At 42.6% G+C, this 23,523-nt stretch overlaps 1 protein-coding gene across 1 annotated transcript in view; it reads right to left on the minus strand.

Moving 5' to 3' along the window:
* The window catches only part of GXYLT2 (glucoside xylosyltransferase 2), a 108,002-nt gene extending 95,168 nt beyond the window's left edge, over positions 1–12,834 (minus strand). The window contains exon 1 of the mRNA XM_053599051.1: positions 12,466–12,834. Coding sequence (XP_053455026.1) covers positions 12,466–12,740 — 275 coding nt within the window. The 5' untranslated portion in view covers positions 12,741–12,834. The remainder of the gene's footprint in view (positions 1–12,465) is intronic.
* Between the last annotated feature and the right edge of the window lie 10,689 nt (positions 12,835–23,523).

Here is a 23,523-nt window from a genome sequence, read left to right on the forward strand (position 1 = left end):
GCACCCACCACAACGCCCTGCTATTTTTTGTTGTAGTTTGGCCAGGCGGGGCAGGGTTCGAACCCGCCACTCTCAGCATATGGGGCTGACACCCTACTCACTGAGCCACAAGCGCTGCCCCAGCACATGTTACTTTAAGTACCAATACTCTACCCAACTGCAAACCAGATTTGAAGTGCTGGTACACTTTTTTAAATGCTCAGACTTTAATACCAACTTCCGTTAACCCATTCTCCTTAAGGGATAAAATCTGGTAAGTGGATGTTAAGGCTTATTACTTTGGGGCCAGTGGTCAGACAACTGGGGTCCTTGTAATTTTCACAAAACTGGAAGAAGGTGGAAAGCAATCTCAAGCCTAACCAGAGATACAGACCCCTAAGTAGCAATGTTCATGGACAAACATCTTGCATTTTGGTTCCACGAGAATACCTCCAAACCCCCAGAGAAACCACAATTTACTCTATCCTTTTCTTTTTTTTTTCCTTTCTTTTATTTATTTATTGATTTATTTTATCCTTTCTTTTTTTTTTTTTTTTTTGAGACAGAGTCTCACTTTGTCACTATTGGTAGAGTGCCATGGCATCAGAGCTCACAGGAACCTCAAACACTTGAGCTCAAGTGATTGATTCTCTTGCCTCAGCCTCCCAAGTAGCTGGACTACTGGTGCCCGTCACAACGCCTGGCTATTTTTAGAGATGAGGTCTCACTCTGGCTCAGGCTGGTCTTGAACCTGAGAGCTCAGGCAATCCACCTACCTTGGCCTCCCAGAGTGTTAGGATTACACCGCACTTGGCCTAGTCCATGCTTTTCTAAGCTAAGAAACAACAGTTGAGCGGACATCAAAGTTGCAACTAGCCAATGGGGTGGCTCATACCTGTAATCCCAGCACTTTCGGAGGCTAAGGTGGAAGGATCCCTCAAGGCAAGGAGTTTTAAGACCTGCCTGAGCAACATAGCAAGATCCCGTGTCTCTACAAAAAAAAAAATATATATATAGATATGTAAATTAGCTGGGTGTGGTGGCACATGCCTGTTATCTCAGCTTCTTGGTAGGCTGAGGTAGGAGAATCGCTTGAACATAGGAGTTTGAGGATGCAGTGGGCTATGATGATGCCACTGCACTGCAGCCTGGGTGACAGAGTGAGACCCTATCTGGAAAACAAACAAACAAACAAACAAAAAAGCTACAGATGGTCAGGTTCACAGGTCTGAAACTATCCAGAATGACAGCCTAACTTTCCAAGAGGCAATGAAAAGAATCCTGCGTCCTCTACTCCTTCAGCTTTTAATGAGTGTCAGGGTACAGGATTGGAAGGTACTACATTGGAAGCTGAGTCGTGTTTTTTCCCCACCCAAGCCTGCTTGAATCCGCACCTGAGCCCTTGCTAGCATTTGCTGAGTTTCTCGTGCAGCATGTTCATTACTCATTTCATCACTGAACTTTTGAGAAAGCCAAGATTTGCTAAGGAGGACTGACTTATTCAAAGCCACGCGGCTAGTTAGCTGGATTCAGTTGTGGTTAGTTACTAACTAACAAGGCAATGATGAACAGTAATGTAATAGTATTCAGAACAGCAAATCATTTGGTAAGTGGCTCCATGAACTATCCCTGTGCTAAACGCTTCACGTGCTTTATTATTTTTATCTCTTTGGCCCTCAGTTTTCTCACCTATGAAAGGGAGCCGTATTTTGGACTCTGTGTTCTGTATTATCTTTACTTATGAAAAGCTTGGATTCTAAATTGTACCATATGAATTTCTATTACAAGATTACAGTCTTTCTTGTTGCTAAAAGAGGGGGAAGGTCATGCAAAAGTCACCTGTAACTATACCAAAGTCACTCTGTGCTGGTACAAAATCAGGGATTCCCAATATAGGCATCAACTCAAGAAACTTATTTTTCCAGGAATAGTTTTCAGATTTTCATAATCTGAAATAGATCAAATACTGGAGAACATTAATATTTAGGAGGAACATAAAATTAATTCTGTATTCAATAGAAATCTTATCCTTTTATTATTTTTAAAATTGTGGTAAAATATATATACCACAAAATTTTGTCTTTTGTTTTCTTACAGTGAATTATACATGAAGAAAAGTATTTCCGGGTGGCACATGTGGCTCAGTGGGTAGGGCACCGCCCGCATATACCGAGGGTGGAGGGTTCAAACCCGGCTCTGGCCAAACTGCAACAAAAAAAAAAATAGCCAGGCATGTGGTAGGCGCCTCTGTAGTCCCAGCTACTTGGGAGGCTGAGGCAAGAACACCTAAGCCCAGGAGTTGGAGGTTGCTGTGAGCTGTGCGATGCCACGGCACTCTACTGAGGACGATAAAGTGAGACTCTGTCTCTACAAAAAAAAAAAAAAAAGGAAAGAAAAAAAAGTATTTCCAAGGAAAACAAATCTATTCTTAAAAATTCTTCCAAAGGCGGCGCCTGTGGCTCAGTGAGTAGGGCGCCGGCCCCATATACCGAGGGTGGTGGGTTCAAACCCAGCCCCGGCCAAACTGCAACAAAAAAATAGCCGGGCCTTGTGGCGGGCGCCTGTAGTCCCAGCTGCTCAGGAGGCTGAGGCAGAAGAATCACATAAGCCCAAGAGCTGGAGGTTGCTGTGAGCCGTGTGACGCCACGGCACTCTACGGGGGCAGTAAAGTGAGACTCTGTCTCTACAAAAAAAAAATAAATAAATAAAATTAAAATTAAAAAAAATAATAATAATAAAAAAAAATTCTTCCAAAGACTCACCTGTGAGTTTATGTAAGTAGAAGTGTCAGTATGGCCACTATTTACTGCATTTAGTAAAGGTGCTAAAAGCAGGTGCTACATATCTAAGTAAGTCTAGACTCTTCGGTGGCAAGTCAGATTATGAAAAAAAGGGGGGACTCATTATATCATGGACTCTAGAAGAGGCTGGAGCAGTGCAGCTCCCACACCACTCCAGTAGCTCTGCCTTACTTCTCATCTCTCTATATCATCTTGGTTTCCACAAACTTTTAATGCAAACCAGCTTTCTCCAGGGTTGCAATCCCTGAATTTCCTATCTTATAGCTTCAGTCACTAGAACTAGCCTGCCCTTATGCTGTTCCCTTAGGTCTTTGATCTCAATTTTTAAAAATCCTTAAGATAGGTTGTAATTTGGTCCAGGAACCAACCCCTAACAAGTCACCTGCAGACGAGACAAGGTCAAATGTATACAATGGCAGCTCCAGGGTAGGCTGGATGTTCACTTCAACTACTCCCCATTCTCTCCACCAAAAGCCCCAAGATTCTGATTTCACAGGACAATCTGGAACACCTAAAATGATTTGGGATGTATATAACAGAAACTTCAACTCCAATGCATGTTACAGAAGGCCCAAGATAAGGCAGACCTCTGGATTTATTGATTCTGGGGCTCAGTGGTGTCCTCAGGGACCCATATTCTCTTTATTTCTCCACTGTACTGTCCACAGGGATGGCTTCATCCTAAAGCTGGCTCCTATATGATTATGGTAACAGCTAGTGCTATTTATATCCTTAGTTATATCTAGAAGATGGAGTCTTTTGTCCACTAATATAAAGTAAGTCTTTCCCCTCAGGCCAATTAGTCCAGTTTAGGTCATGTGACACCTGGGGATCAGGAACTATTGACAGAAAAATGAATATATTCATGGCTTAGTCCTGGATAGCCAGGGCACTGTGAAAGGGATGGATGGTCACAGTGGGCTCAGACCATCCCCTGGAGCGGCAATCCATTGAACAACTTCAGAGTGAAGGAGAGATAGAAGTTAAGAGCCAACAACATCTACCACGCCATGCTCCCCCAAATGTTTGGGGAGTGTCTTGGCCTCATCCCTCATTCAAGGTGGGCCTTGTTTAGTTTAAATCAATCAGCTTATTTGATCCCACCCTTCTACTACTCCTTAGTTCCTCCTCCAAATTACAGGCATTTAAACCAACCAAAACCAATGTGATGGGAGAAAACCTTTGCTGGGCTTCTGGAAGATAAAAACATTCCCTCTCCCAGGTGGCACCTGTGGCTCAAATGAAAAGGGCACCAGCCCATATACCAGAGGTGGTGGGTTCAAACCCGGCCCTGGCCAAAAACTGCAAAAAAAAAAACAAAACATTCTCTCCCCCATGGCTCGGCACCCTTAGCACAGTGGTAACAGCGCCAGACACAAGCACAGAGGCTAGGGGGTTCGAACTCAGTGCGGGGCCAGCTAAACAACAATGCCAACTGCAAAAAAAAAAAAAAAAAAATTGCTGGGGGTTGTAGCGGGTGCCTGTAGTCCCAGCTCCTTCAGGAGGCCGAGGCAAGAGAATCACTTAAGCCCAAAAGTTTGAGGTTGCTGTGAGCTGTGACATCACAGCACTCTACTGAGGGTGATATAGTGAGATTCTGTCTCAAAAAAAAAAAAAAAATTCCCTCTCCCAAACAGGGAAGGAAGCTAAAATGATCCATGTAGCAATGGATTACAGTTGGAGAAATCAGCACGAACCCAGGTTTATTCAATAGTCAGAAATGATTACATCCGGAAAAATATTGATAATTATAGGTATATACACAGATTAGTATAACAAACATATGTTTCACTCTGTCAGTTGTGAGGAACTAAAAGAAATGATTACTCCAGGCCAGGTGGGGTGGCTCACACCTGTAATGCTAGCACTCAGGGAGGGTGAGACAGGAGGATCACTTAAGTTTAGGAGTTCAAGACCAGCCTGAGCAAAAGTAAGAACCCCCATCTCTACTAAATACAGAAAAATTAGCCAGGTGTTTGGGGCAAGTGTCTACAGTCCCAACTACTAAGGAGACTGAGGCAAGAGGATCACCTGAGCCCAGGATTTTGACATTGCAGTGAGCTATACCGCCATAGCACTCTACCCAGGGCAATAGAATGAAACTATCTCAAAAAAAAAAAAAGAAAGAAAAAATAAATGACACTCCAACAGCAACAAGCATGCCTAGAATCCAGATATTTGTTGATTCTGGACATTTGTAGTGCCCTGATCTTGGTTTCCAATATGATTCTCTAATGAAAGGAAGCAGGACTCCTAGAAGAAATGGCTGATTCTAGGACTGGGTCAGGAAATACATAAGATGAGCCTGGAGCATTTTATAGTCCGAGAGAGTAAGGAAGTGAAAACAAATAAACAAACAGTAACAAAAAAACGAAGATGAAGACAAAAAAACAAAAAGACGTCAATGGCAGTATAATGAAGGAGCAGACACCAACTGAAAGAGCTTTCCATTGTCCAACTAAATTACTTTCAGCAACACAATAAAGTCATATTGGATCATAACCAAAAGTATAGAATAAATAGCCAGGCTGGGTGCGGTGGCTCATGCCTGTAATCCTAGTATTCTGGGAGGCTGAGGCAGGTGGATTGCCTGAGCTCGGAGTTAGAAACCAGCCTGAGCAAGAGCAAGACCTCATCTCTACTAAAAATAGAAAATCTAGCTGGGCATTGTGATGAGCACCTGTAGTCCCAGCTACTCAGGAGGGAAGAGGATCATTTGAGTCCAAGAGTTTGAGGTTGCTGTGAGCTACAACACCATGCACTCTACTCAGGGTGATAGAGACTCTCAAAAAAAAAAAAAAATCAATAAATTGAATAAACATCCCTCAGTCCATGTGAATATAAATAAATGACTGAATAAATGGGAAGAAGAAACATACCTCATAACATGCAGAAGAATTTAAAATAATTTATGTAAATACTCCACCCTCAAGGTGGGGGAGCAGGACTTAGGTGTGGACTGTGCATAGTGACTTCCTTACACGATGCACAATAAGATAAGGGTTTTGGGAAAAAAGAATGACCTTACAGTGGGGAAACCTGACAAATACTACCTCAGTCGAGTGACCAAGGCCAAGATTAGCAGTCCTAAATCATGTTGATGGTATATACTGTATATTTGATATAATGTGATGGAAAGGCACTTTACCTCTGTGGTTTTCCTTTCATAACCCCAGGATTATCGTCAGTAAAACATCAGACACATTCCAATAGTGAAGCAAGGCATCTTACAAAGTAACTGGCCACTACTCTTCAAAACTGCCAAGATCCTTAAATGTATACAATAGAAAACAAAAGCAAAAAAGACAAGAAAATTCAAGGAAAAATTTGAGAAATTGCCAAGTTAAGCGGATCTAAAAAGACAATGACAATTAAATGTAATGTAGTATCATGACTGAGATCCCAGAACAGAAAGAGGACATTAGGCAGAACTAAAGAAATCTAACTAAACATTAACAATAATGTCATTGATTGTAACAAAGGTAATATACACTACTGTAAAATTTTAATAATAGAACTAGGTCCTAGATATGTTCTTAATATTTTCCTGATTTTTCTGTAAGTGTAAAACTGTCCTAAAAAATTAAATCCATTAAAAAGAAAAAAATATTTCCCCCTTTTAATGGTGTTAACCTTAATGATCCTCATTATTCTTCTAAAGGATATGGGGTTGTTTTGAATATTATCAAATAATAGGAAAGTTAATAATATAAGTAAAATCTTAGCATAGTGCTGACAAAAGGAGGGGGAATTCACTATTCATTCATTAGTTCATTCAACAAATATATATTGAGTACCTATTTGACATCATCTCTGCTCTAGGAGCCAGTCATACAGCGATTAATAAGACATGAAGCATACATGAGGGGAGAGGTGCAAAGAAAATACAATACTATAAAAAACAAAACACTCAGAGAGGGAGAAGAGAGCGATGGGGAGGGTCAAGGAAGATCCCTATGGGAGAAAACATTCAAGCACAGACCTGAAAGACATGAGGGAGCTAGCCATGTGAGGATTTCAGCAAAGAACATCCCAGCACAGAGGACAAGTGAAGAGTGCTGAGGCAGAAATGGGCTCAGCATATTTGAAGGCCAGTGTGGCTGGAGCAGAGTGAGCAAACGGGGAGTGGTAGGACCCAAGGTCGGAAAACTAAAGGGGGCTGTCATCGGGCAAGGGCTCAAAGGCCACACTAGGAAATTGAAATGTATTCTTGGTGGGATGACAAATCAGTTGGTGGAGGCTTTAACCAGCAATGCATCCCCATCTGGTCCACCCAGTTAAAGATTATCCTAGCTGAGTAGTTCTCAACCTTCCTGATGCCGCGACCCTTTAGTACAGTTCCTCATGTTGTGGTGACCCCCGACCACAAAATTATTTTTGTTGCTACTTCATAGCTGTAATTGTGCTAATGTTATGAATTGTAATGTAAATATCTGATATGCAAGAGACCCCCCAAAGGGGTCGCGACCCACAGGTTGAGAACCGCTGTTAGTAGCTCTACGGAAAATGGACTCTAGAGGGTGCTAGAGTGGAAACACACAAACCAGAGAGGAGGCTATGGCAAGGATGTCCGTGGCAAACGATGGAGGTTAGGCACTCAGTAGTAACCCTGGTGGGACTGGGATATATTCGTATTTTGAGACAGAATCAAACAGGACCCAGTGATTGGGCATGTGTGAAGGGTGACAGGGAGGACTCCTGGACCAATCAACAAAACTGAATTGTGAATAGAATCAATCACGTATAATATTCATGTGATATCGTGATAATATTCATGTGATAATGTTCACCTGAATGTAGACTCCTACCTACATAGTATCACAGATGGTACTCGAGATCTAGAGATCTTTAATGTGCTCTGGGGTTACTGACTAATTATAGGATGGCCATAAGCTTAGCATTTTGCTATTTAACATCATCCCTCTTTGGTGAGACCTTTATTCAGGCCTGAATGCTCTGAGAATATTTATCTCAGAGACCAAAGGGAACTGCAGGAAGTGGTGTCTCATGATGAGCAAGTACATGTGCTTCCTCTCTCTGGGGCAGCTGGGGAAGCTGCCAAGTGTAACATGTTTCTGTATTGTCTCTCCTCCTCCCAGAATTCTGAAAGGGCAGCAACCCCATTCACCACTGTACAGTGAGTGGCTGGCAGAGTAAATGGGCAACAACATTTGCTAAATGACTGTGGAAAAAAAATGGCAGCAGAAGACCACAAGGCTTAGAGATAACTTAAGTATCCCTACGAAACCATATTTTAAGAGAAAACAGCAATATCCAGGGCAATACAGAAGAAAAAGAATAAAGTTCAGGAGAGGATTGAGGTTGAGTAATCAGTAAGAGCCCTAGGATGGAGCCAATAAATGAGAAACAGTGATTTTGCAAGAGACTGCACAAAGAGCTACGTAATAGTCATTGTTGGGATTTTGCTGTTAAACTGGATGATCTCATCACAGGATCATCAAATGTCAGAGCTGAAAGATTTTAGAAAACTTCTGAATCAACATGCTCATTTTACAGATGAGGAAAATAAGGTAAAATAGCTGTAGACTAGAACCCAGTGTGCTGGACTCCAGATGCCAAATTCTTTCTTATTGCACTGATGAGCAGTTACATTAAACTCCTTTTCCATATGTAGGCTCAAGGAGGAGTTTTTAAGAAGCAAGCTAGAAAGATAGTCTTCTAAAGTCGAAAATCTACTCCCAAGTAAAATTTTCATTTTGTAATTCAGTTCCATGAAGAAAAAAATCATCTTCCTTGATAAACTTTTCCTTTTAATTTTATTTATTTACTTATTTTTTTTAGAGACAGTCTCACTTTATCGCCCTCGGTAGAATGCCATGGCATCACAGGTCACAGCAACCTCCAACTCCTGGGCTTAGGCGATTCTCTTGCCTCAGCCTCCTGAGTAGCTGGGACTACAGGTGCCCAGCACAACGCCCGGCTGTTTTTTGTTGCAGTTTGGCCGAGGCCGGGTTTGAACCCACCACCCTCAGTATATGGGGCCGGTGCCCTGCCCACTGAGCCACAGGCGCCACCCAACTTTTCCTTTTTATTCAGTGAAAAGGAGGTAGCTCATCATGGTTCCCTTTTTGACATGGCTGCCAGGAAGCTTAGAGCTAAATTTAACACTTAATCCTACTAACAAAAGTACTGTGTGTTTTTGACAAATAGTACTCCTTTTTCCCTCTTCTTTATGACTTTTCTTTTTTAAATAACTATTTCAATGGCCTTATTGTATAAGTGTCTTTTACTATACATCGTCTCAAATTCTTTTTGGATGACAGCCAGGTGTAAATCACCAAAAAACCAAAATAGAAGGAAGATTTCATTTCTCTTGTGCCCCGAGACTGCTTTCAGTATGATTTTCGTTTTCAGATTCCACCCTTGACCGAAAAACTCAAGACTTTACCTCCTGGCTTTGTATTTATGGAGCAGGAGGCCACCACAGGACAGATTGCATACAAATGACTAGTTATAAAATTGTAGGGTCTGCCTGCTAACTAGGCAAGTCCTTGGAAACTTCTCAGAAATGAAAACAAGATGTGGAGGGAGAGTGCTATGTTTCCTGCATTGACGTGGCAGAACTTCACTTACAGCAGTACCCTGGGGGAGGCAAGGCAGCCCAGACTGGGATGGTAAGCAGGTGGTGGACTGTGTCACATCCAACTCCAAGCTTTCAGCTAACTTCAGCCCAAGTTTACCCTCCCCAGGCCGGAGAAATGAGATCACGAAGCCTTCATCTCTTCTGGATTCTAGCCACGTAAAGAGATTAAAGCACTGGTTTTCTGAAAGCACGAGGCTTTCTCTTCCCTCCCTAAATGAAATTCCTCCTAAACCACAAAAATTTAACCCAAGCAGAACTAGGAGAGCAATAAAGGAGTCCATGCAGTGATCTTTCCTTCTGTACCCGTACAACTTCAATTCTGTTGCCATTTCTGTCGAGGTAGCAAAAGAAATAATAAATAAGTCCCAGAGAATGTCAACTGTTTATGCATTTGAGCCTGAGACTTCCTGTGGCTTTTGTTTTTTACTCTTTCCAAAGTTTTAAAATTTTCTTCTTTATTCCTATGGTGTTGGCCATGATTTCCATGATAATCTAAGAGATATGTTCAAAAGAAAAATGGCTTCAACGGTACTGCTGCTCCTGAAATAGTCCTTGCCTAAAACATCCATTTGGATTCTGTTCATGATTTCTTCCTAGTCAGAGCCAATTTGTTCCGATAGAGACAAAAGATGCTGCTCTGATGTTCCCAACACCTTGAAGAATGAGACAGTTCCAAAAATCTATGGCGTTTCTTTAGAAAAATCTCAGTACAATTGAGATCACAGGCATTCTATGACATTGTATTGTTTATTGTATGGCACCAGTATAGCAATAAATGTTCAACCTGAACAGACACTGCCTGAATCTGTATCCTTCTCCTCCATATTACCTGTGTGAACCTCAGACAAATTGCTAATCCTTGCATAGTACTTTCCTTTCCTCATCTGTAAAAAGGGGATAACATTAGTATTTACTTCACAGAGCAGGTTCCCAAACTTTGGGGTGCATCAGAAACAATGGGAGGGCTTGTTAAAACAGATTACTAACAGGCAAGGTGGTTCATGCCTATACCCCTAGAAATTTGAGAGGCTGAGGCAGAACCCTTGAGGCCAAGAGTTCAAGACCAGACTAGCAACATAGCAAGACCCCCACCCCACCCACAAATAAAAAAATTAGCCAGGCATGGAGGTGCCTGCCTGTAGTTGTAGCTACTTAGGAGGCTGAAGTGGGAGGACTATTTGAATCCTGAAGTCAAAGGTTGCAATGACCTATGATATAACCACTGCAGTCTAGCCTGGGTAATAGAAGGAGATTCTACCTCAGAAAACAACAACAACAAAACAGATTACTGACCCTACCCTATGGTTTCTGATTCTGTCAGCCTAGAGTGAGGCCTGAGAACCTACATTTCTAAGACGTTCCCAGAAGATGCTGGTGCTCCTAGTCTGAAGCCCACACTCTGAGAACCACTACCAAAAAGTTATGGTGTGGATTACATAGTTGTACACGTTAAGTGTTAAAAGTATTTTTTTTTTTTTTGAGACAGCATCTCAAGCTGTCACCCTGGGTAGAGTGCTGTGGCATCACAGTTCCTAGCAATCTCAAACTCTAGGGCTTAAGTGATTCTACTGCCTCAGCCTCCCAAGCAGCTGGGACCACAGGCGCCTGCCACACGCCCGGCCATTTCTCTGCTACGGCTGTCACTGCTGTTTAGCTGGCCCCAGCCGGGTTTGAACCCACCACCCTTGGTATTTGTGGCCGGTGCCCTACCCACTGAGGTACGGGCGCCGCCTGTTAACAGTATTTTTATGTGCTGCTATTAGCACTGTCCTTGTCAATAATATTAAGCGGAGTCACTTCTTACCAGTGTCCCACCAAATTTAGAAATCATAGTAGACTTAGAGTTAAACCCTAATTTAATCTATTATTATAAAACTCTGTATAGAGGAGGGAAAAGTCTATTAAATTCCCAACAGAATATCCTTATTTTATTATTATTATTAGAGACAGAGTCTCACTCTGCTGCCCAGGCTGAAATGCAATGGCACAATCGTTATTCACTAAAACTTGGAACTTTTGGGCTCACAGGAATATCCTATTTTAAAGACTGTCTACACTGAGACTAGGTTGTACTATCATTCCAAGATTGTTTGGTTTTTCCTCTAAAACCCATCTGTACATTTATTATGAGGAAGAAGAGAAACAAAAGCTAGCAGGGCTACTCGCTGATCTCTGAGGTTTCGAGTCTTCTCTTAGTTAGCAAAAGCTCCAAGCATATTTAGTCATTACGGTCAAAAGGAATTCTTCAACTCTGTTTCAAGTAATTAAGGAGCCCTGCAAACGTGGACGTTGCAATGGCAGTTACAAACAACAGCTTTGAAAGGGCAGAGGAAACAGATCCACTATGAGACAAGGGGATTGTTAACAAGCTCTTCACAACAAAGGAAATGAACGCAAATCCCTAACCTGCGGGCGTTCCAGCAACCCTAAGGCCAAAGATAAAACGCTCTGATGAAAAGCTGTGGAGTGTTAAGCTTTGTGTAGGGAAAGAGAATATCAAACACAAGGTCGAAGGTTAAGATGTTTTTCTTGTAAGATCCTTTGACCATACTTGAGCCTGAGACAAAATGAGGAACAGAAAACCCCCACTCACTTTCTCTCCCGTGCCACGCATCACTCCTTCCAAGGAGAAAACTTTTTAACAAACTTAGGTCTAGTGCCTCTTGTTCTAAGCACAGGGTACTTAAGGTTGAATGAGAGGCAGCCAGTCCTTGGTAAATTATCTAACTTTTCCAACTCAATCTAATCTAAGCTTTCGGTAAAAATTCTCCAGTGAAACATGAGAATTAGATAAAGCATTCTTGCATCGGGATAGCTTTTGAAAAATTAAACAAAGGGAGTACGTTTGCAAGAACGCAAAAATACGCCTTGTTTTGACAGTTTCAAATTGTATTAAAAACCTCTCTCCCTGACATTTCTTCAAAAACGTACATAATGACCAGCACCAAGGTGGGTCTTCATTTCGCTCACGGGTGAAACTTGGAGTCCGTCCCTCCAGCCCACGGTCTCCCTCGGATTGGGCAAGGGTGTAGGGAGCGACACACCGGTCCCAGATGGGATTCTGGGGTTGCCACGACTCACCTCGCCAACTTGTCCAGTCTCCCCGCGTCCCGGCGGCCCGCTCGGGGGCGCAGACGCTGGGGCCGACGCCTGCGAGCGCCTGGGCTCGCCCCCGGGAGGGCGCCCGGAGCCGACCGGCGAGCCGGGTCCGGCGCGGGGTGGCGCTGCGGGGCGGACGCGGGGCGCCCGGGCGGCGCGGGGGTCTCGGGGTGGCCGGCGCGGAGGGACAGCAGCGCGAGCAGCAGCGCGGCCACCGCGAGCAGGAGCAGCGCCACCACCTTGCTGCGGAGCTTCATGGTGCGGCGCGGCGGCGGCGGCAGCCCCAGGGCGGCGCGGTGCCTCTGCGCATCGCTGCGCGCCGGGAGGCGGCGGCAGGACGAGCGCAGGAGCGCGCGGCGGTCGCCTCCTCCGCCCGCCCGCCGGGGACTGGGGTCGTGGCGGCCGTCGGCCGACCAAGGGCGGAGGAGTGGGGGGGAGAGGAGGGAGGGGAGGAGGCGCGAGCGGGGCTCCAGGAGGAGCGGCCCGCGCCTACCGTACTGTGTGGAATAGCCGCCCGTCCGTCTACCCGCCGGCCGCCGGGCGCTTGGGTTTCCGGTAGCGCCTGCTCATAAACCACTTCATTCATTCATTCACTCACTCGTTCGTTCACATTTATTCTTTTACTTTCTCATTCACTCACTCCTTCACTCACCCACCATTCCATCCACACTTCCATCTCATTCCCTTGTGCCATGATTCATTCATTTATTCCTTGTGTTTTCCCATCATTTATTTTCTCCATCTCTCCACGCATTCATGCACCTAAACATGCATCCACTCAGGTGGGAACGTCTCTGTCTTGTTTTCCAGTGAGAGGCCCTGCACATGGTGGTTCCCAATAAGTAGCTGTTGAATAAAGGTACACCAGAAGGCTAAAGAGACTGTAGGGAGACTTTCAAAGTCTGAATTTGCCGTCTGACATTGTTACTGGCTTGGTGGTGATTCTGAGGAAGTTGCACATGTTCCTTAAACGGCAGGATATAAACTCAAGTGTGGTGGCAGTTGTCACAGATGACCAAGTACAAATAATCCACTGGTTCTCAAGGATAGGCGAGGATATCATCCAAGGGGAAGCACCTGGAATTGTGGAAAAGCTGTTTGGGATTATCACAACAACTGGCAATTTCTACCAGTATATGCAAATCTGCAATACTCAAGATACTCCAGTACAACAAAAATTGTCCCAGGCCAAATACCAACCAGGGGATCCTGTTGAGGAACACTGAGCCAGGCCAAAGCCTGGTGTGTAGACCTTTAAGATCTGGAAATGACCACCATCATATTGGTATGTGGCCCAGAGAAGCAGGCTTTCCCAAACTCTGTCTTGACACCTCCCTTCTTCCTCCCTGAGGACAGAGGCAACAAGGATACATAAGACAAAGCAAGTAAAACAAACCCTGGCTTAGTAGCTGGGGTTTTGGCCTCCAACATCAGGTAGAACCTGGGACAGCTGTACTGGACCCAACAGAGGACTCAGTTTTCCTAAACTCCCTTGAAGCAAAAGCAAAGTCCTGGTTCACCTCCATCCCCTGAGTCTAAACCCAAGTTTTGGATTTATTGCTCTTATTGGTGGAAAACTAAACCCTCAAGTGACATATGAAAGAGGTACCAAACTTTCATATCCATGGCTTACCCAATATCTTATTTAGATATCTGACAGATAAAATGCTTGTTTATTCTCCCCACCCTCTGAAATCTATTGCTCCCCCTGGAATCTTGACAGCTCTAGCTAGCTGTTGCTCAAAAAATTAGGTGGGAATCATCTTTTTTCCTCACCTCCTATATTACTTATCTATTGTTGCATAACAAACTAATCTAAAATTTTGTGAATTAAGATAACACACACGCAATCTCATAGTTTCTGTGAGTCAGGAATCTGGGTACAGCTTAGCTGAGTCTTCTGCTTCTCAAGGCTACAGTAAAAGTGTTGGTCCAGGTCTGAGGTCTCATCTGAAGGCTGACTTGGAGAAAGATCTGCTTCTAGGCTCACTCCAGAGTTGTTGGAAGGATCTTGTTTCTTTCAGGTCATTGGACTGAAGACCTCAGTTTCTCACTGGCTATTTGTCAGAGGCACCATCAGTTCTATCAGGGTAAGCACATGAAAAGAGCCAGAGAGACAATGCTAGCAAGATGGAAGTCACAGTTTTGTACAACCCAAATTCAAAAGCAACATCTCATTACTTGGCCATAGTCTACTTGTTAGAAGCAAGTTATTAAATCCAGCCCACACTCAAGAGGGAGGAATTACACAGGGCTTGAATACCAGGAGGTGGGAATTATTGGAAGTCATTTTAGATGGCTGCCTCCCTCACCTCCCAGGCCCAGCAAACCAGCAAGTTCTGTCACGTCTACACCCAAAACATTATTGGCATCTGTCCACTTTTCTTCTGAAGTGTCGGTAGTGATTGTTTGACAAGGCCAAACTTTGTTCAATTCCTAGTGGACTCATTCTCATAGTATTCCATGTAAATCCCCCCCAACTCCTCCACCACGACTCTGAGTTGTGCTGTGTGACGCAGCTGTTCTGTGGCCTAGAGTCTACTGCAATTACCTTCTTTGTTTTTTTTTTAAACAGAGCCTCAAGATGTTGCCATGGGCAGTCCCGCAGCATCACAGCTCACAGCAACCTCCAACTCCTGGGCTCAAGCGATTCTCCTACCTCCGCCTCCCAAGTAGCTGGGACTACAGGCACCTGCTGGAACGCCAGGCTATTTTTTGGTTGCAGCCATCATTGTTGTTTTGGCAGGCCCGGGCTGGATTCGAACCCACCAGCTCAGGTGTATGTAGCTGACGCCTTAGCTGCTTGAGCCAGAGGCGCAAAGCTTGCAATTACCTTCTCCTCTATCTCATTGCTTCTCCCCATGCTTTCTTTCAATGCTTAAACTAGAAAGATTTTTTTTTTTTTTAAAGACAGAATCTCACTTTATGGCCTTTGTTAGAGTGCTGTGGCTTCACACAGCTCACAGCAACCTCCAACTCCTGGGCTTAGGTGATTCTCTTGTCTCAGCCTCCTGAGTAGCTGGGACTACAGGCGCCCCCCCACAGTACCCGGCTATTGTTTTGTTTTGGCCAGGGCCGGGTTTGAACCCTCTACCCTCCGTATATGGGGCCGGCACCCTACCCACTGAGCCACAGACGCTGCCCATAGAAAGATTTTTTAAAAACATAAATTGGATCCTATTTTTCTCCTGCTTACAACTCTTCAGTGGTTCTTCATAAGTTTTTAAACAAGTCTGAACTCCTCACCGTGGCCTCTAGATCTATCCTTTTGCAGGATTCTAGGCTCTGGAAGATGCTTCAAGTTTTATATCTTGAATTAAAGCCACCTCCAGGTCTTTTCTGGCCCCTTCTCTTAGGGGATATTTCTCCTTCCAATTTCTCTATTATTTGCCCATTTTGTTTTCTGCACAATACTTACTACAATTTGCATGTGTGTGTGCGGGCGCGTGTGTATGGATGTGCACACATACACATATATACATATATATTTCTGTTTCTTAATTAGTTTTTAGTTACTGCATACAGTAAGATATGTAGTTTTTGTTTTTGTTTTTGAGACAGCGTCTCAAGCAGTCGCCCTGGGTAGAGTGCTATGGTGTCACAGCTCACAGCAACCTCAAACTCTCGGGCTTAAGTGATTCTCTTGCCTCAGTCCCAAGTAGCTGGGACTACAGGCGCCACAACGCCCGGCTATTTTTTGGTTGTAGTTGTCATTGTTCTTTGGCAGGCCCAGGCTGGATTCAAACCCGCCAGCTCTGGTGTATGTGGCTGGCGCCTTAGCCGCTTGAGCTACAGTCACTGAGCCAAAGTATGTAGTTTTTAAGTGAATGGATTATATACCATGGCCCAAAGATGAAAATTTGGGGTTATATGGTCAGCATATGATAAGTTTTTAATGCTAAACTTTTGGAAATGGTTGTGCCAATTTATTTATTTATTTATTTTGCAGTTTTTGGCCAGGGCTGGGTTTGAACCTGCCACCTCCAGCATATGGGGTCGGCGCCCTACCCCTTTGAGCCACAGGCGCCGCCCGGTTGTGCCAATTTATATTCCTACCATTGATGTATAAGGACTCCAGTTTATTACATAGCCTCATCAATACTTGATCTTATCTGTTGATTTAAGTTTAGGCATTCTCATGGGGGTATAGTGGTATCTTTTTATGGTTTTAATTCTCATTTCACTGATGTTGAATACCATATTTATAGATAGATATAGATACAGCTATAGATATAGATATTAAGCATTTGGATATATTCTTTTGTGACTTGCCTTTTCAGGAATATTGCCATTTGGGGAGTGAGGTGTCTGCCTTTCTCATTAATTTGTGTGAATTTTTATATCTTATGAATATGACTCTTTTGAAATAAAGTCCAATGTATCAGCCTTTTCTTTTTTTTTTGTAGAGACAGTCTCACTGTACCGCCCTCGGTAGAGTGCCGTGGCGTCACACGGCTCACAGCAACCTCTAACTCTTGGGCTTACGCGATTCTCCTGCCTCAGCCTCCTGAGCAGCTGGGACTACAGGCGCCCACCACAACGCCCGGCTATTTTTTGGTTGCAGTTTGGCCGGGGCTGGGTTTGAACCCGCCACCCTCGGCATATGGGGCCGGCGCCCTGCTCACTGAGCCACAGGCGCCGCCCCAGCCTTTTCTTTTAAGGTTAGTATGTTTGGTGTTTTGTCTAAGAAATATCGCCTACCTCCTGGCCACAAGAAATTGTTTTAGGGCGGTGCCTGTGGTTCAAGGAGTAGGGCGCCGGTCCCATATGCCAGAGGTGGTGGGTTCAAACCCAGCCCCGGCCAAAAAAAAAAAAAAAAAAAGGAATTGTTTTATTTTCTTTTGGAATAGAGATACCCGATAGAACTTTCTGCGATGATAGCAATGTTCAATATCTGCACCATCCAATATGGTGCTACTAGCCCCATGGGGCTATTGAGCAGTTAAAATGTAGCTAGTACAATTGAGGAAATGAATTTTTAATTTTATTGAATTTAAATAGCCACATGGGGCTAGTAGCTGCTATATTGGAAAGCAGTTTGTTTGTTTATTTGTTTTTGAGACAGAGTCTCATTCTGTCACACAGGCTGGACTGCAGTGGCATCATTATAGCTGGCCACAACCTCAAGCTTCTGGGGTCAAGGGATTCTCCTGTCTCGGCCTCCCCAGTAGCTGGGATTACAGGTATGTGCCAGGATGCCTGGCTAATTTTTCTATTTTTAGTAGAGACAGAGTCTTGCTCTTGCTCAGGCAGAATATCCAAGAAGTGTGGAACAGCTGCAATGATACATGCAACTTGCGTGTAATGGGAGTACCAGAAGGAGGAGAAAGAGGAAAAAAAGACAAAGAAATATTTGAAGCAGAAATGACTAAGAATTTCCCCCAAATTAATGTCAGACGTGGCCGACATGGCCTTAGTCCATTTTGTGTTGCAAGAACAGAATACTTGAGGATGGGTAATTTTTTTTTTTTTGAGAAAGAGTCTTGCTCTGTAGCTCTGGGTAGAGTGCGGTAGAGTCATCATAGCTCACTGCAACCTCAAACTCCGGGGCTCTTGTTCTTTGTTTCTTTTCTAGTCTTTCCTGCTTTTTGTGGTTTTATGTTAGCATTTGATACAATTCCATTTTCCCTCCTTTCTTAACATATCAATTATACATTTTTTTTTTCTGTTTGTGTCTCCCTGGATGGAGTGCAGTGGGGTAGCTCACTGCAATCTCAAATTGCTGGGCTCAAGTGATCCTCCTGCCTCAGCCTCCTGAGTAGCTGGGTCTACAGGCATGTGTCATGACTAATTTTTCTATTTGTAGTAGAGACTAGTTCTCATTTTTGTTCAGGCTGGTCTCCAACTCTTGAGTTTTTGCAGTCCTCCTGCCTCAGACTCCCAGAGTACTAGGATTATAAACCTGAGTCACCTGGCCTGGCTTTTAATTCTTAAAAAAATTTTTTTAGAAAAAAAAAAAACTTTTTTTAGTGTTTGCCCTAGAGTTTGCAATATATATTGACAACTAATCCAATTCCACTTTCAAATAACTATATTACTTCATAGGTAGTGCAAACACCTTATTATAACAAAATATTCCTAATATTGCCCTCCTATCTTTTGAATAATTATTGTCATTCCTTTCATTTACACATGAGCTTTAATCATCAAATACATTATTGTTATTATTTTGAATAAACTTTTTGTTAGATCAATTAAGAATAAGAAAAATGAATGTTTTTATTTAATCTTTATACATTTCTTCTTTTCCTTTCTATATGTAGGTCCAAGGTTCTGACCTATTATCACTTTCCTTCTCCTTAAAAAATTTCTTTTAACATTTCTTTTTTTTTTTTTTGAGACAGAGTTTCACTTTATGGCCCTCAGTAGAGTGCCATGGCATCACACAGCTCACAGCAACCTCCAACTCCTGGGCTTAAGCAATTCTCTTGCCTCAGCCTCCCGAGTAGCTGGGACTACAGGCGCCCACCACAATGCCCGGCTATTTTTTTTTTTTGGTTGCAGTTCAGCTGGGGCCGGGTTTGAACCCACCACCCTCCGTATATGGGGCCGGCGCCTAACCAACTGAGCCACAGGTGCCGCCCCTTTTAACATTTCTTATAAGGCAAGTCAACTAGCAACAAATTTCCTTCATTTTTTTTTTGTGTGTGTAAAATTCTTTATTTCTTATTCACTCTTGAAGGATAATATAACAAAATACAGAATTTTAGGCTGGTGGGTTTTTTTTTTTCAACACTTTAAATATTTCACTTATCTTCCCGCTTGCATGGTTTCTGAGAAGAAGTAAAAGGTAATTCAGTAACAAATAGAATAGATATTAATCCAAATAGATCAATAATTACTTTAAACATAAATGGCCTGAAGGCACCAATTAAAAGATAGAGATTGTCAGTATGAAACAAGACACAATTACATTATCTACAATAATCTCACTTTAAATATAAAGACAGATTAAAAGTAAAGGGATGAAGAAAGATATACTGTGCTAACACTAGTCCAAAGAAACCTGGACTAGCTCTATTAATTTACACAGAGCAGATTTCAGACCTGTGAAAATCATCAGGGACAAGGAGTCATTACATAATGATAAAGGGATCAATATTTGAGAAGACATAAAAATCACCTTTTCATGTGTATGTGCCTAACAAAAGAGTGCCAAAATACATGAGGTCGAAACTGATAAAAGTGCAAAGAAAAGAATAGATTAATCCATTATTATAGTTAGAGACTTTAACACCCACTCTATAAGAAATTAGTAGGTGCAGCTGAAGATGCATAGGAAAGAGTTAAACTCAACTGCACCATAAGTCTGGATATAATTTATATTTGTTGACTGTTTTATCAAACAACAGAATATACATCTTTTCAAGCTCACAGAGAATGTTCATCAGGATAGACCGCATTCTGGGCCATGAAACAAACTTTTACAAATTTAGGGCAGCGCCTGTGGCTCAGTCATTAAGGCGCCGGCCCCATATACCAAGGGTGGCGGGTTCAAACCCAGCCCCGGCCAAACTGCAACCAAAAAATAGCCGGGCGTTGTGGCAGACGCCTGTAGTCTCAGCTACTCGGGAGGCTGAGGCAAGACAATCCCTTAAGCCCAGGAGTTGGAGGTTGCTGTGAGCTGTGTGATGCCATAGCACTCTACAGAGGGCCATAAAGTGAGACTCTGTCTCTACAAAAAAAAACAAACAAAAAAACATACTTTTACAAATTTAAAAGAATAGAAAGAATAGAAATCATGCAATGTACACTCTCTTTAGTTTAATTCCACAGCAGAATTAAACTAAAAATCAATAAGAAAAACATAACAGGAAAATAAAAACCCCAAATACTTAGAAATTTAAACAACATGGGCAGCACCTGTGGCTCATTGGGTAGGACTGGCCCCATATGGTGGTGGGTTCGAACCCGGCCCCAGCCAAACTGCAGCCGGGCATTTTGGTGGGTGCCTGTAGTCCCAGCTACTAGGGAGGCTAAGGCAAGAGAATCATCTAAGTTCAGGTGGAGGTTGCTGTGAGCTGTGATGTCACAGCACTCTACCAAGGGCGAGAAAGTGAGACTCTGACTCTAAAAAAAAAAAGAAAAAAAATTAAACAACATACATATAAATAAGACAAAAAAATAAATCTCAAGAGAAATTTAAAAATATTTTGAACTAAAAGAAAATGAAAATACGACATCAAAATTTGTGGAATATGGCTGGGTTCAGTGGCTCCTCCTATAATCCCAGCACTTTGGGAGGCTAAGGTGGGTGGATCACCTGAGCTCATAAGTTTGAGATCAGCCTGAGCTGAAACCCCATCTCTAAAAATAGCTGGGCATTGTGGCAGACACTTGTAGTCCCAGATACTCAAGAGGCTGAGGAAAGGGAATTGCTTGAGCCCAAGAGGTTGAAGTTGCTATAAACTATGATACTAGGGCGTTCTATGGAGGGGTTCAGGGGATGAAAAAGTGAGACTCTGTCTCAAAAAAAATTTTTTTTTGTGGGATGCAATAAAAAACAGTGTTTAGAGGCAAATTTATACTTTTATATGTACATGTGTATGTATATATGTATGTGTGTGTGTGTGTGTGTATATATATATATATATATATATATGAAAAGAAGAAAGATTTAGAATCAGTCATCTAAGCTTTTTTCTAGAAAACCAGAACAGGAAGACCAAATTAAATTCAAATCCAAAGTTAGCAGAAAAAAATAATAAAAATTGGAGCAGAAATTAGTGAAATTTATTTATTTATTTTTATTTTTTTATTTTTCAATTTGAAAGCAGTCACTGTTTATTAACTGACCAGATTATAAAAACAATCAGGGCAGATACCTTAGTTCATTCTTCTAATAAGCCTATTGATTTGGTCTTCCTTGTTACCAGCACTTCCACCTTCTACAAAGTAGGTTGTTTTTTTCTTCATTCCCCCCGCCCCATGGAGATGATAACTTGAAGGGCCACAAAAAATTATTTGCTTCTTTGAAGAGTTTTCCAACAGTATAGATCTCATGAATCAGATCCTCCATGTAGATGATGCCGTATTTACCAAGAGATCGCTATCAGTCAATGCAATTCGTTTCTTATTGATTTTGCCATAACCACGCTTGTAGATTAGCTCATTTACTGACTTCAGATTTGGGTACCCCCATGCAATATACGGTTCTACAATCCTCAGCATGTTAATGGAAGCCTTGTTGAGCTTAACAAAAGTTCCACTGAAGATCTGGAGAAGGCGAAGAAGCTGCAACACCTTTCAGACCTTTGGACTCCCACCATTGATCCCTCAGATCCTGATGACAAATGCCAATTTGGGTTCTGCAGGTACATAGAAGTTGCCAGCTTTTCCTGCCATCGTAGCCATCCGAATCTTAGTTCTGTACATCTGCCTGTATTCTTTATAATAATGCTTAGCTTTTTCATAGATAAGCTTCCTCCTTGCCTTTCCAAGCATCTTCTGGGAACACTTCCTTCTCAGATGCTTGATCTTCAGCTCTGCGGAAATTCTTTCGCTTTTTCTTAAGGGTTTCTGGCCCAGCAGGAACCTTCTTTTTCTTCTCTTCAACACCCTCCATGGTTCCAGCTGGAAAAGAGCAAATTAGTGAAATTTAAAATAGGAAATTAGTAGATAATCAACAAAAGCAGAAGTGGATTTTTTTTTTGAAAGATCAATAAAATAAATACATCTCAATCCAGGCTAAGAAAAATAAAGACAAAATTACTAACATCAGAAATGAAAGAGGAAACATTACTATAGATCCCACAGACATTAAATGGATAAGAAAGGAATATTTTTTTTTAATCGTAAATTTATTCAGATACAATTCACACACTCCAAATTCACCCATTTAAAGTCTCCAGTTCAAGACTATACATTCAGGGATCACTTGAATAGTTTGCTCATTTGTTACTAGAGTCATTTCACTGAATGTGTAGGAGACAGAGAGTAAAAGTGAGAGAATATGGAAAGAAATGGATGAAACAAAGAAAAGAAAGGAGAGAGAGAGAGAGAATGTGGAGAATGCGATAAGAAGAATGGATAAAGGGAGGAAGGGAAACAAAGAAAGATAAATTTGACAATCTTGGGATAATTAAGGAATAACTTTATGTCCACAACATTGATAACTTAGATGAAATAAACCAATTTCTTAAAAAACACAACCTTCCGGGCGGCGCCTGTGGCTCAGTCGGTAAGGCGCCGGCCCCACATACCGAGGGTGGCGGGTTCAAACCCGGCCCCGGCTGAACTGCAACCAAAAATAGCTGGGCATGGTGGTGGGCTCCTGTCGTCCCAGCTACTCGGGAGGCTGAGGCAAGAGAATCGCTTAAGCCCAGGAGTTGGAAGTTGCTGTGAGCTGTGTCATGCCATGGCACTCTACCCGAAGGGCATAAAGTGACACTCTGTCTCTACAAAAAAAAAAAAAAAAACACAACCTTCCAAATCTCACATAAGAAGAAATAGACACGTGGTGGTTCATGCCTGTAATCCCAGCACTCTGTGAGGCCAAGGCCACTAGATTGCCTGAGCTCACATATTCAAGACCAGCCTGAGCTAGAGTGAGACCTGGTCTCTAAAAATAGCCAGGCATTGTGGTTAGGACCTATAGTCCCAGTTACTTGGGAGGCTGAGATAAGAGAATCACTTGAGCCCAAGAATTTGAGGTTGCTGTGAGCTATGACACTGTGGCACTCTACTGTGGGTGAGAAAGTGAGACACTGTCTCAAAAAAAAAAAAAAAGAAGAAGAAGAAGAAGAAATGGACAATCCACGTAGGTCTGTATCTATTAGAGAAATTGAATCAATAATAAATAACCTCCCCAAACAGGGAGTACTATGCCCTATGCCCTATTGGTTCACTGGTGAATTATTCCAAACACTTAAAGAAGAATTTATGTTAATTGTAATAACTTTTTCCAAAGCCAGAGTCTCATTCTATGCTACCAGAATTACCCTAATACCAAGATCAGACAAAGACATTACAAGAAAAGAAAAATACAGAACAATCTCTTATAAACACAGATGTAAAAATCCTCAACAAGATGTTAGGAAA

The sequence above is a fragment of the Nycticebus coucang genome, chromosome 8 (genome assembly GCF_027406575.1).
Source record: "Nycticebus coucang isolate mNycCou1 chromosome 8, mNycCou1.pri, whole genome shotgun sequence".
NCBI classification, from domain to species: Eukaryota; Metazoa; Chordata; class Mammalia; order Primates; family Lorisidae; genus Nycticebus; species Nycticebus coucang.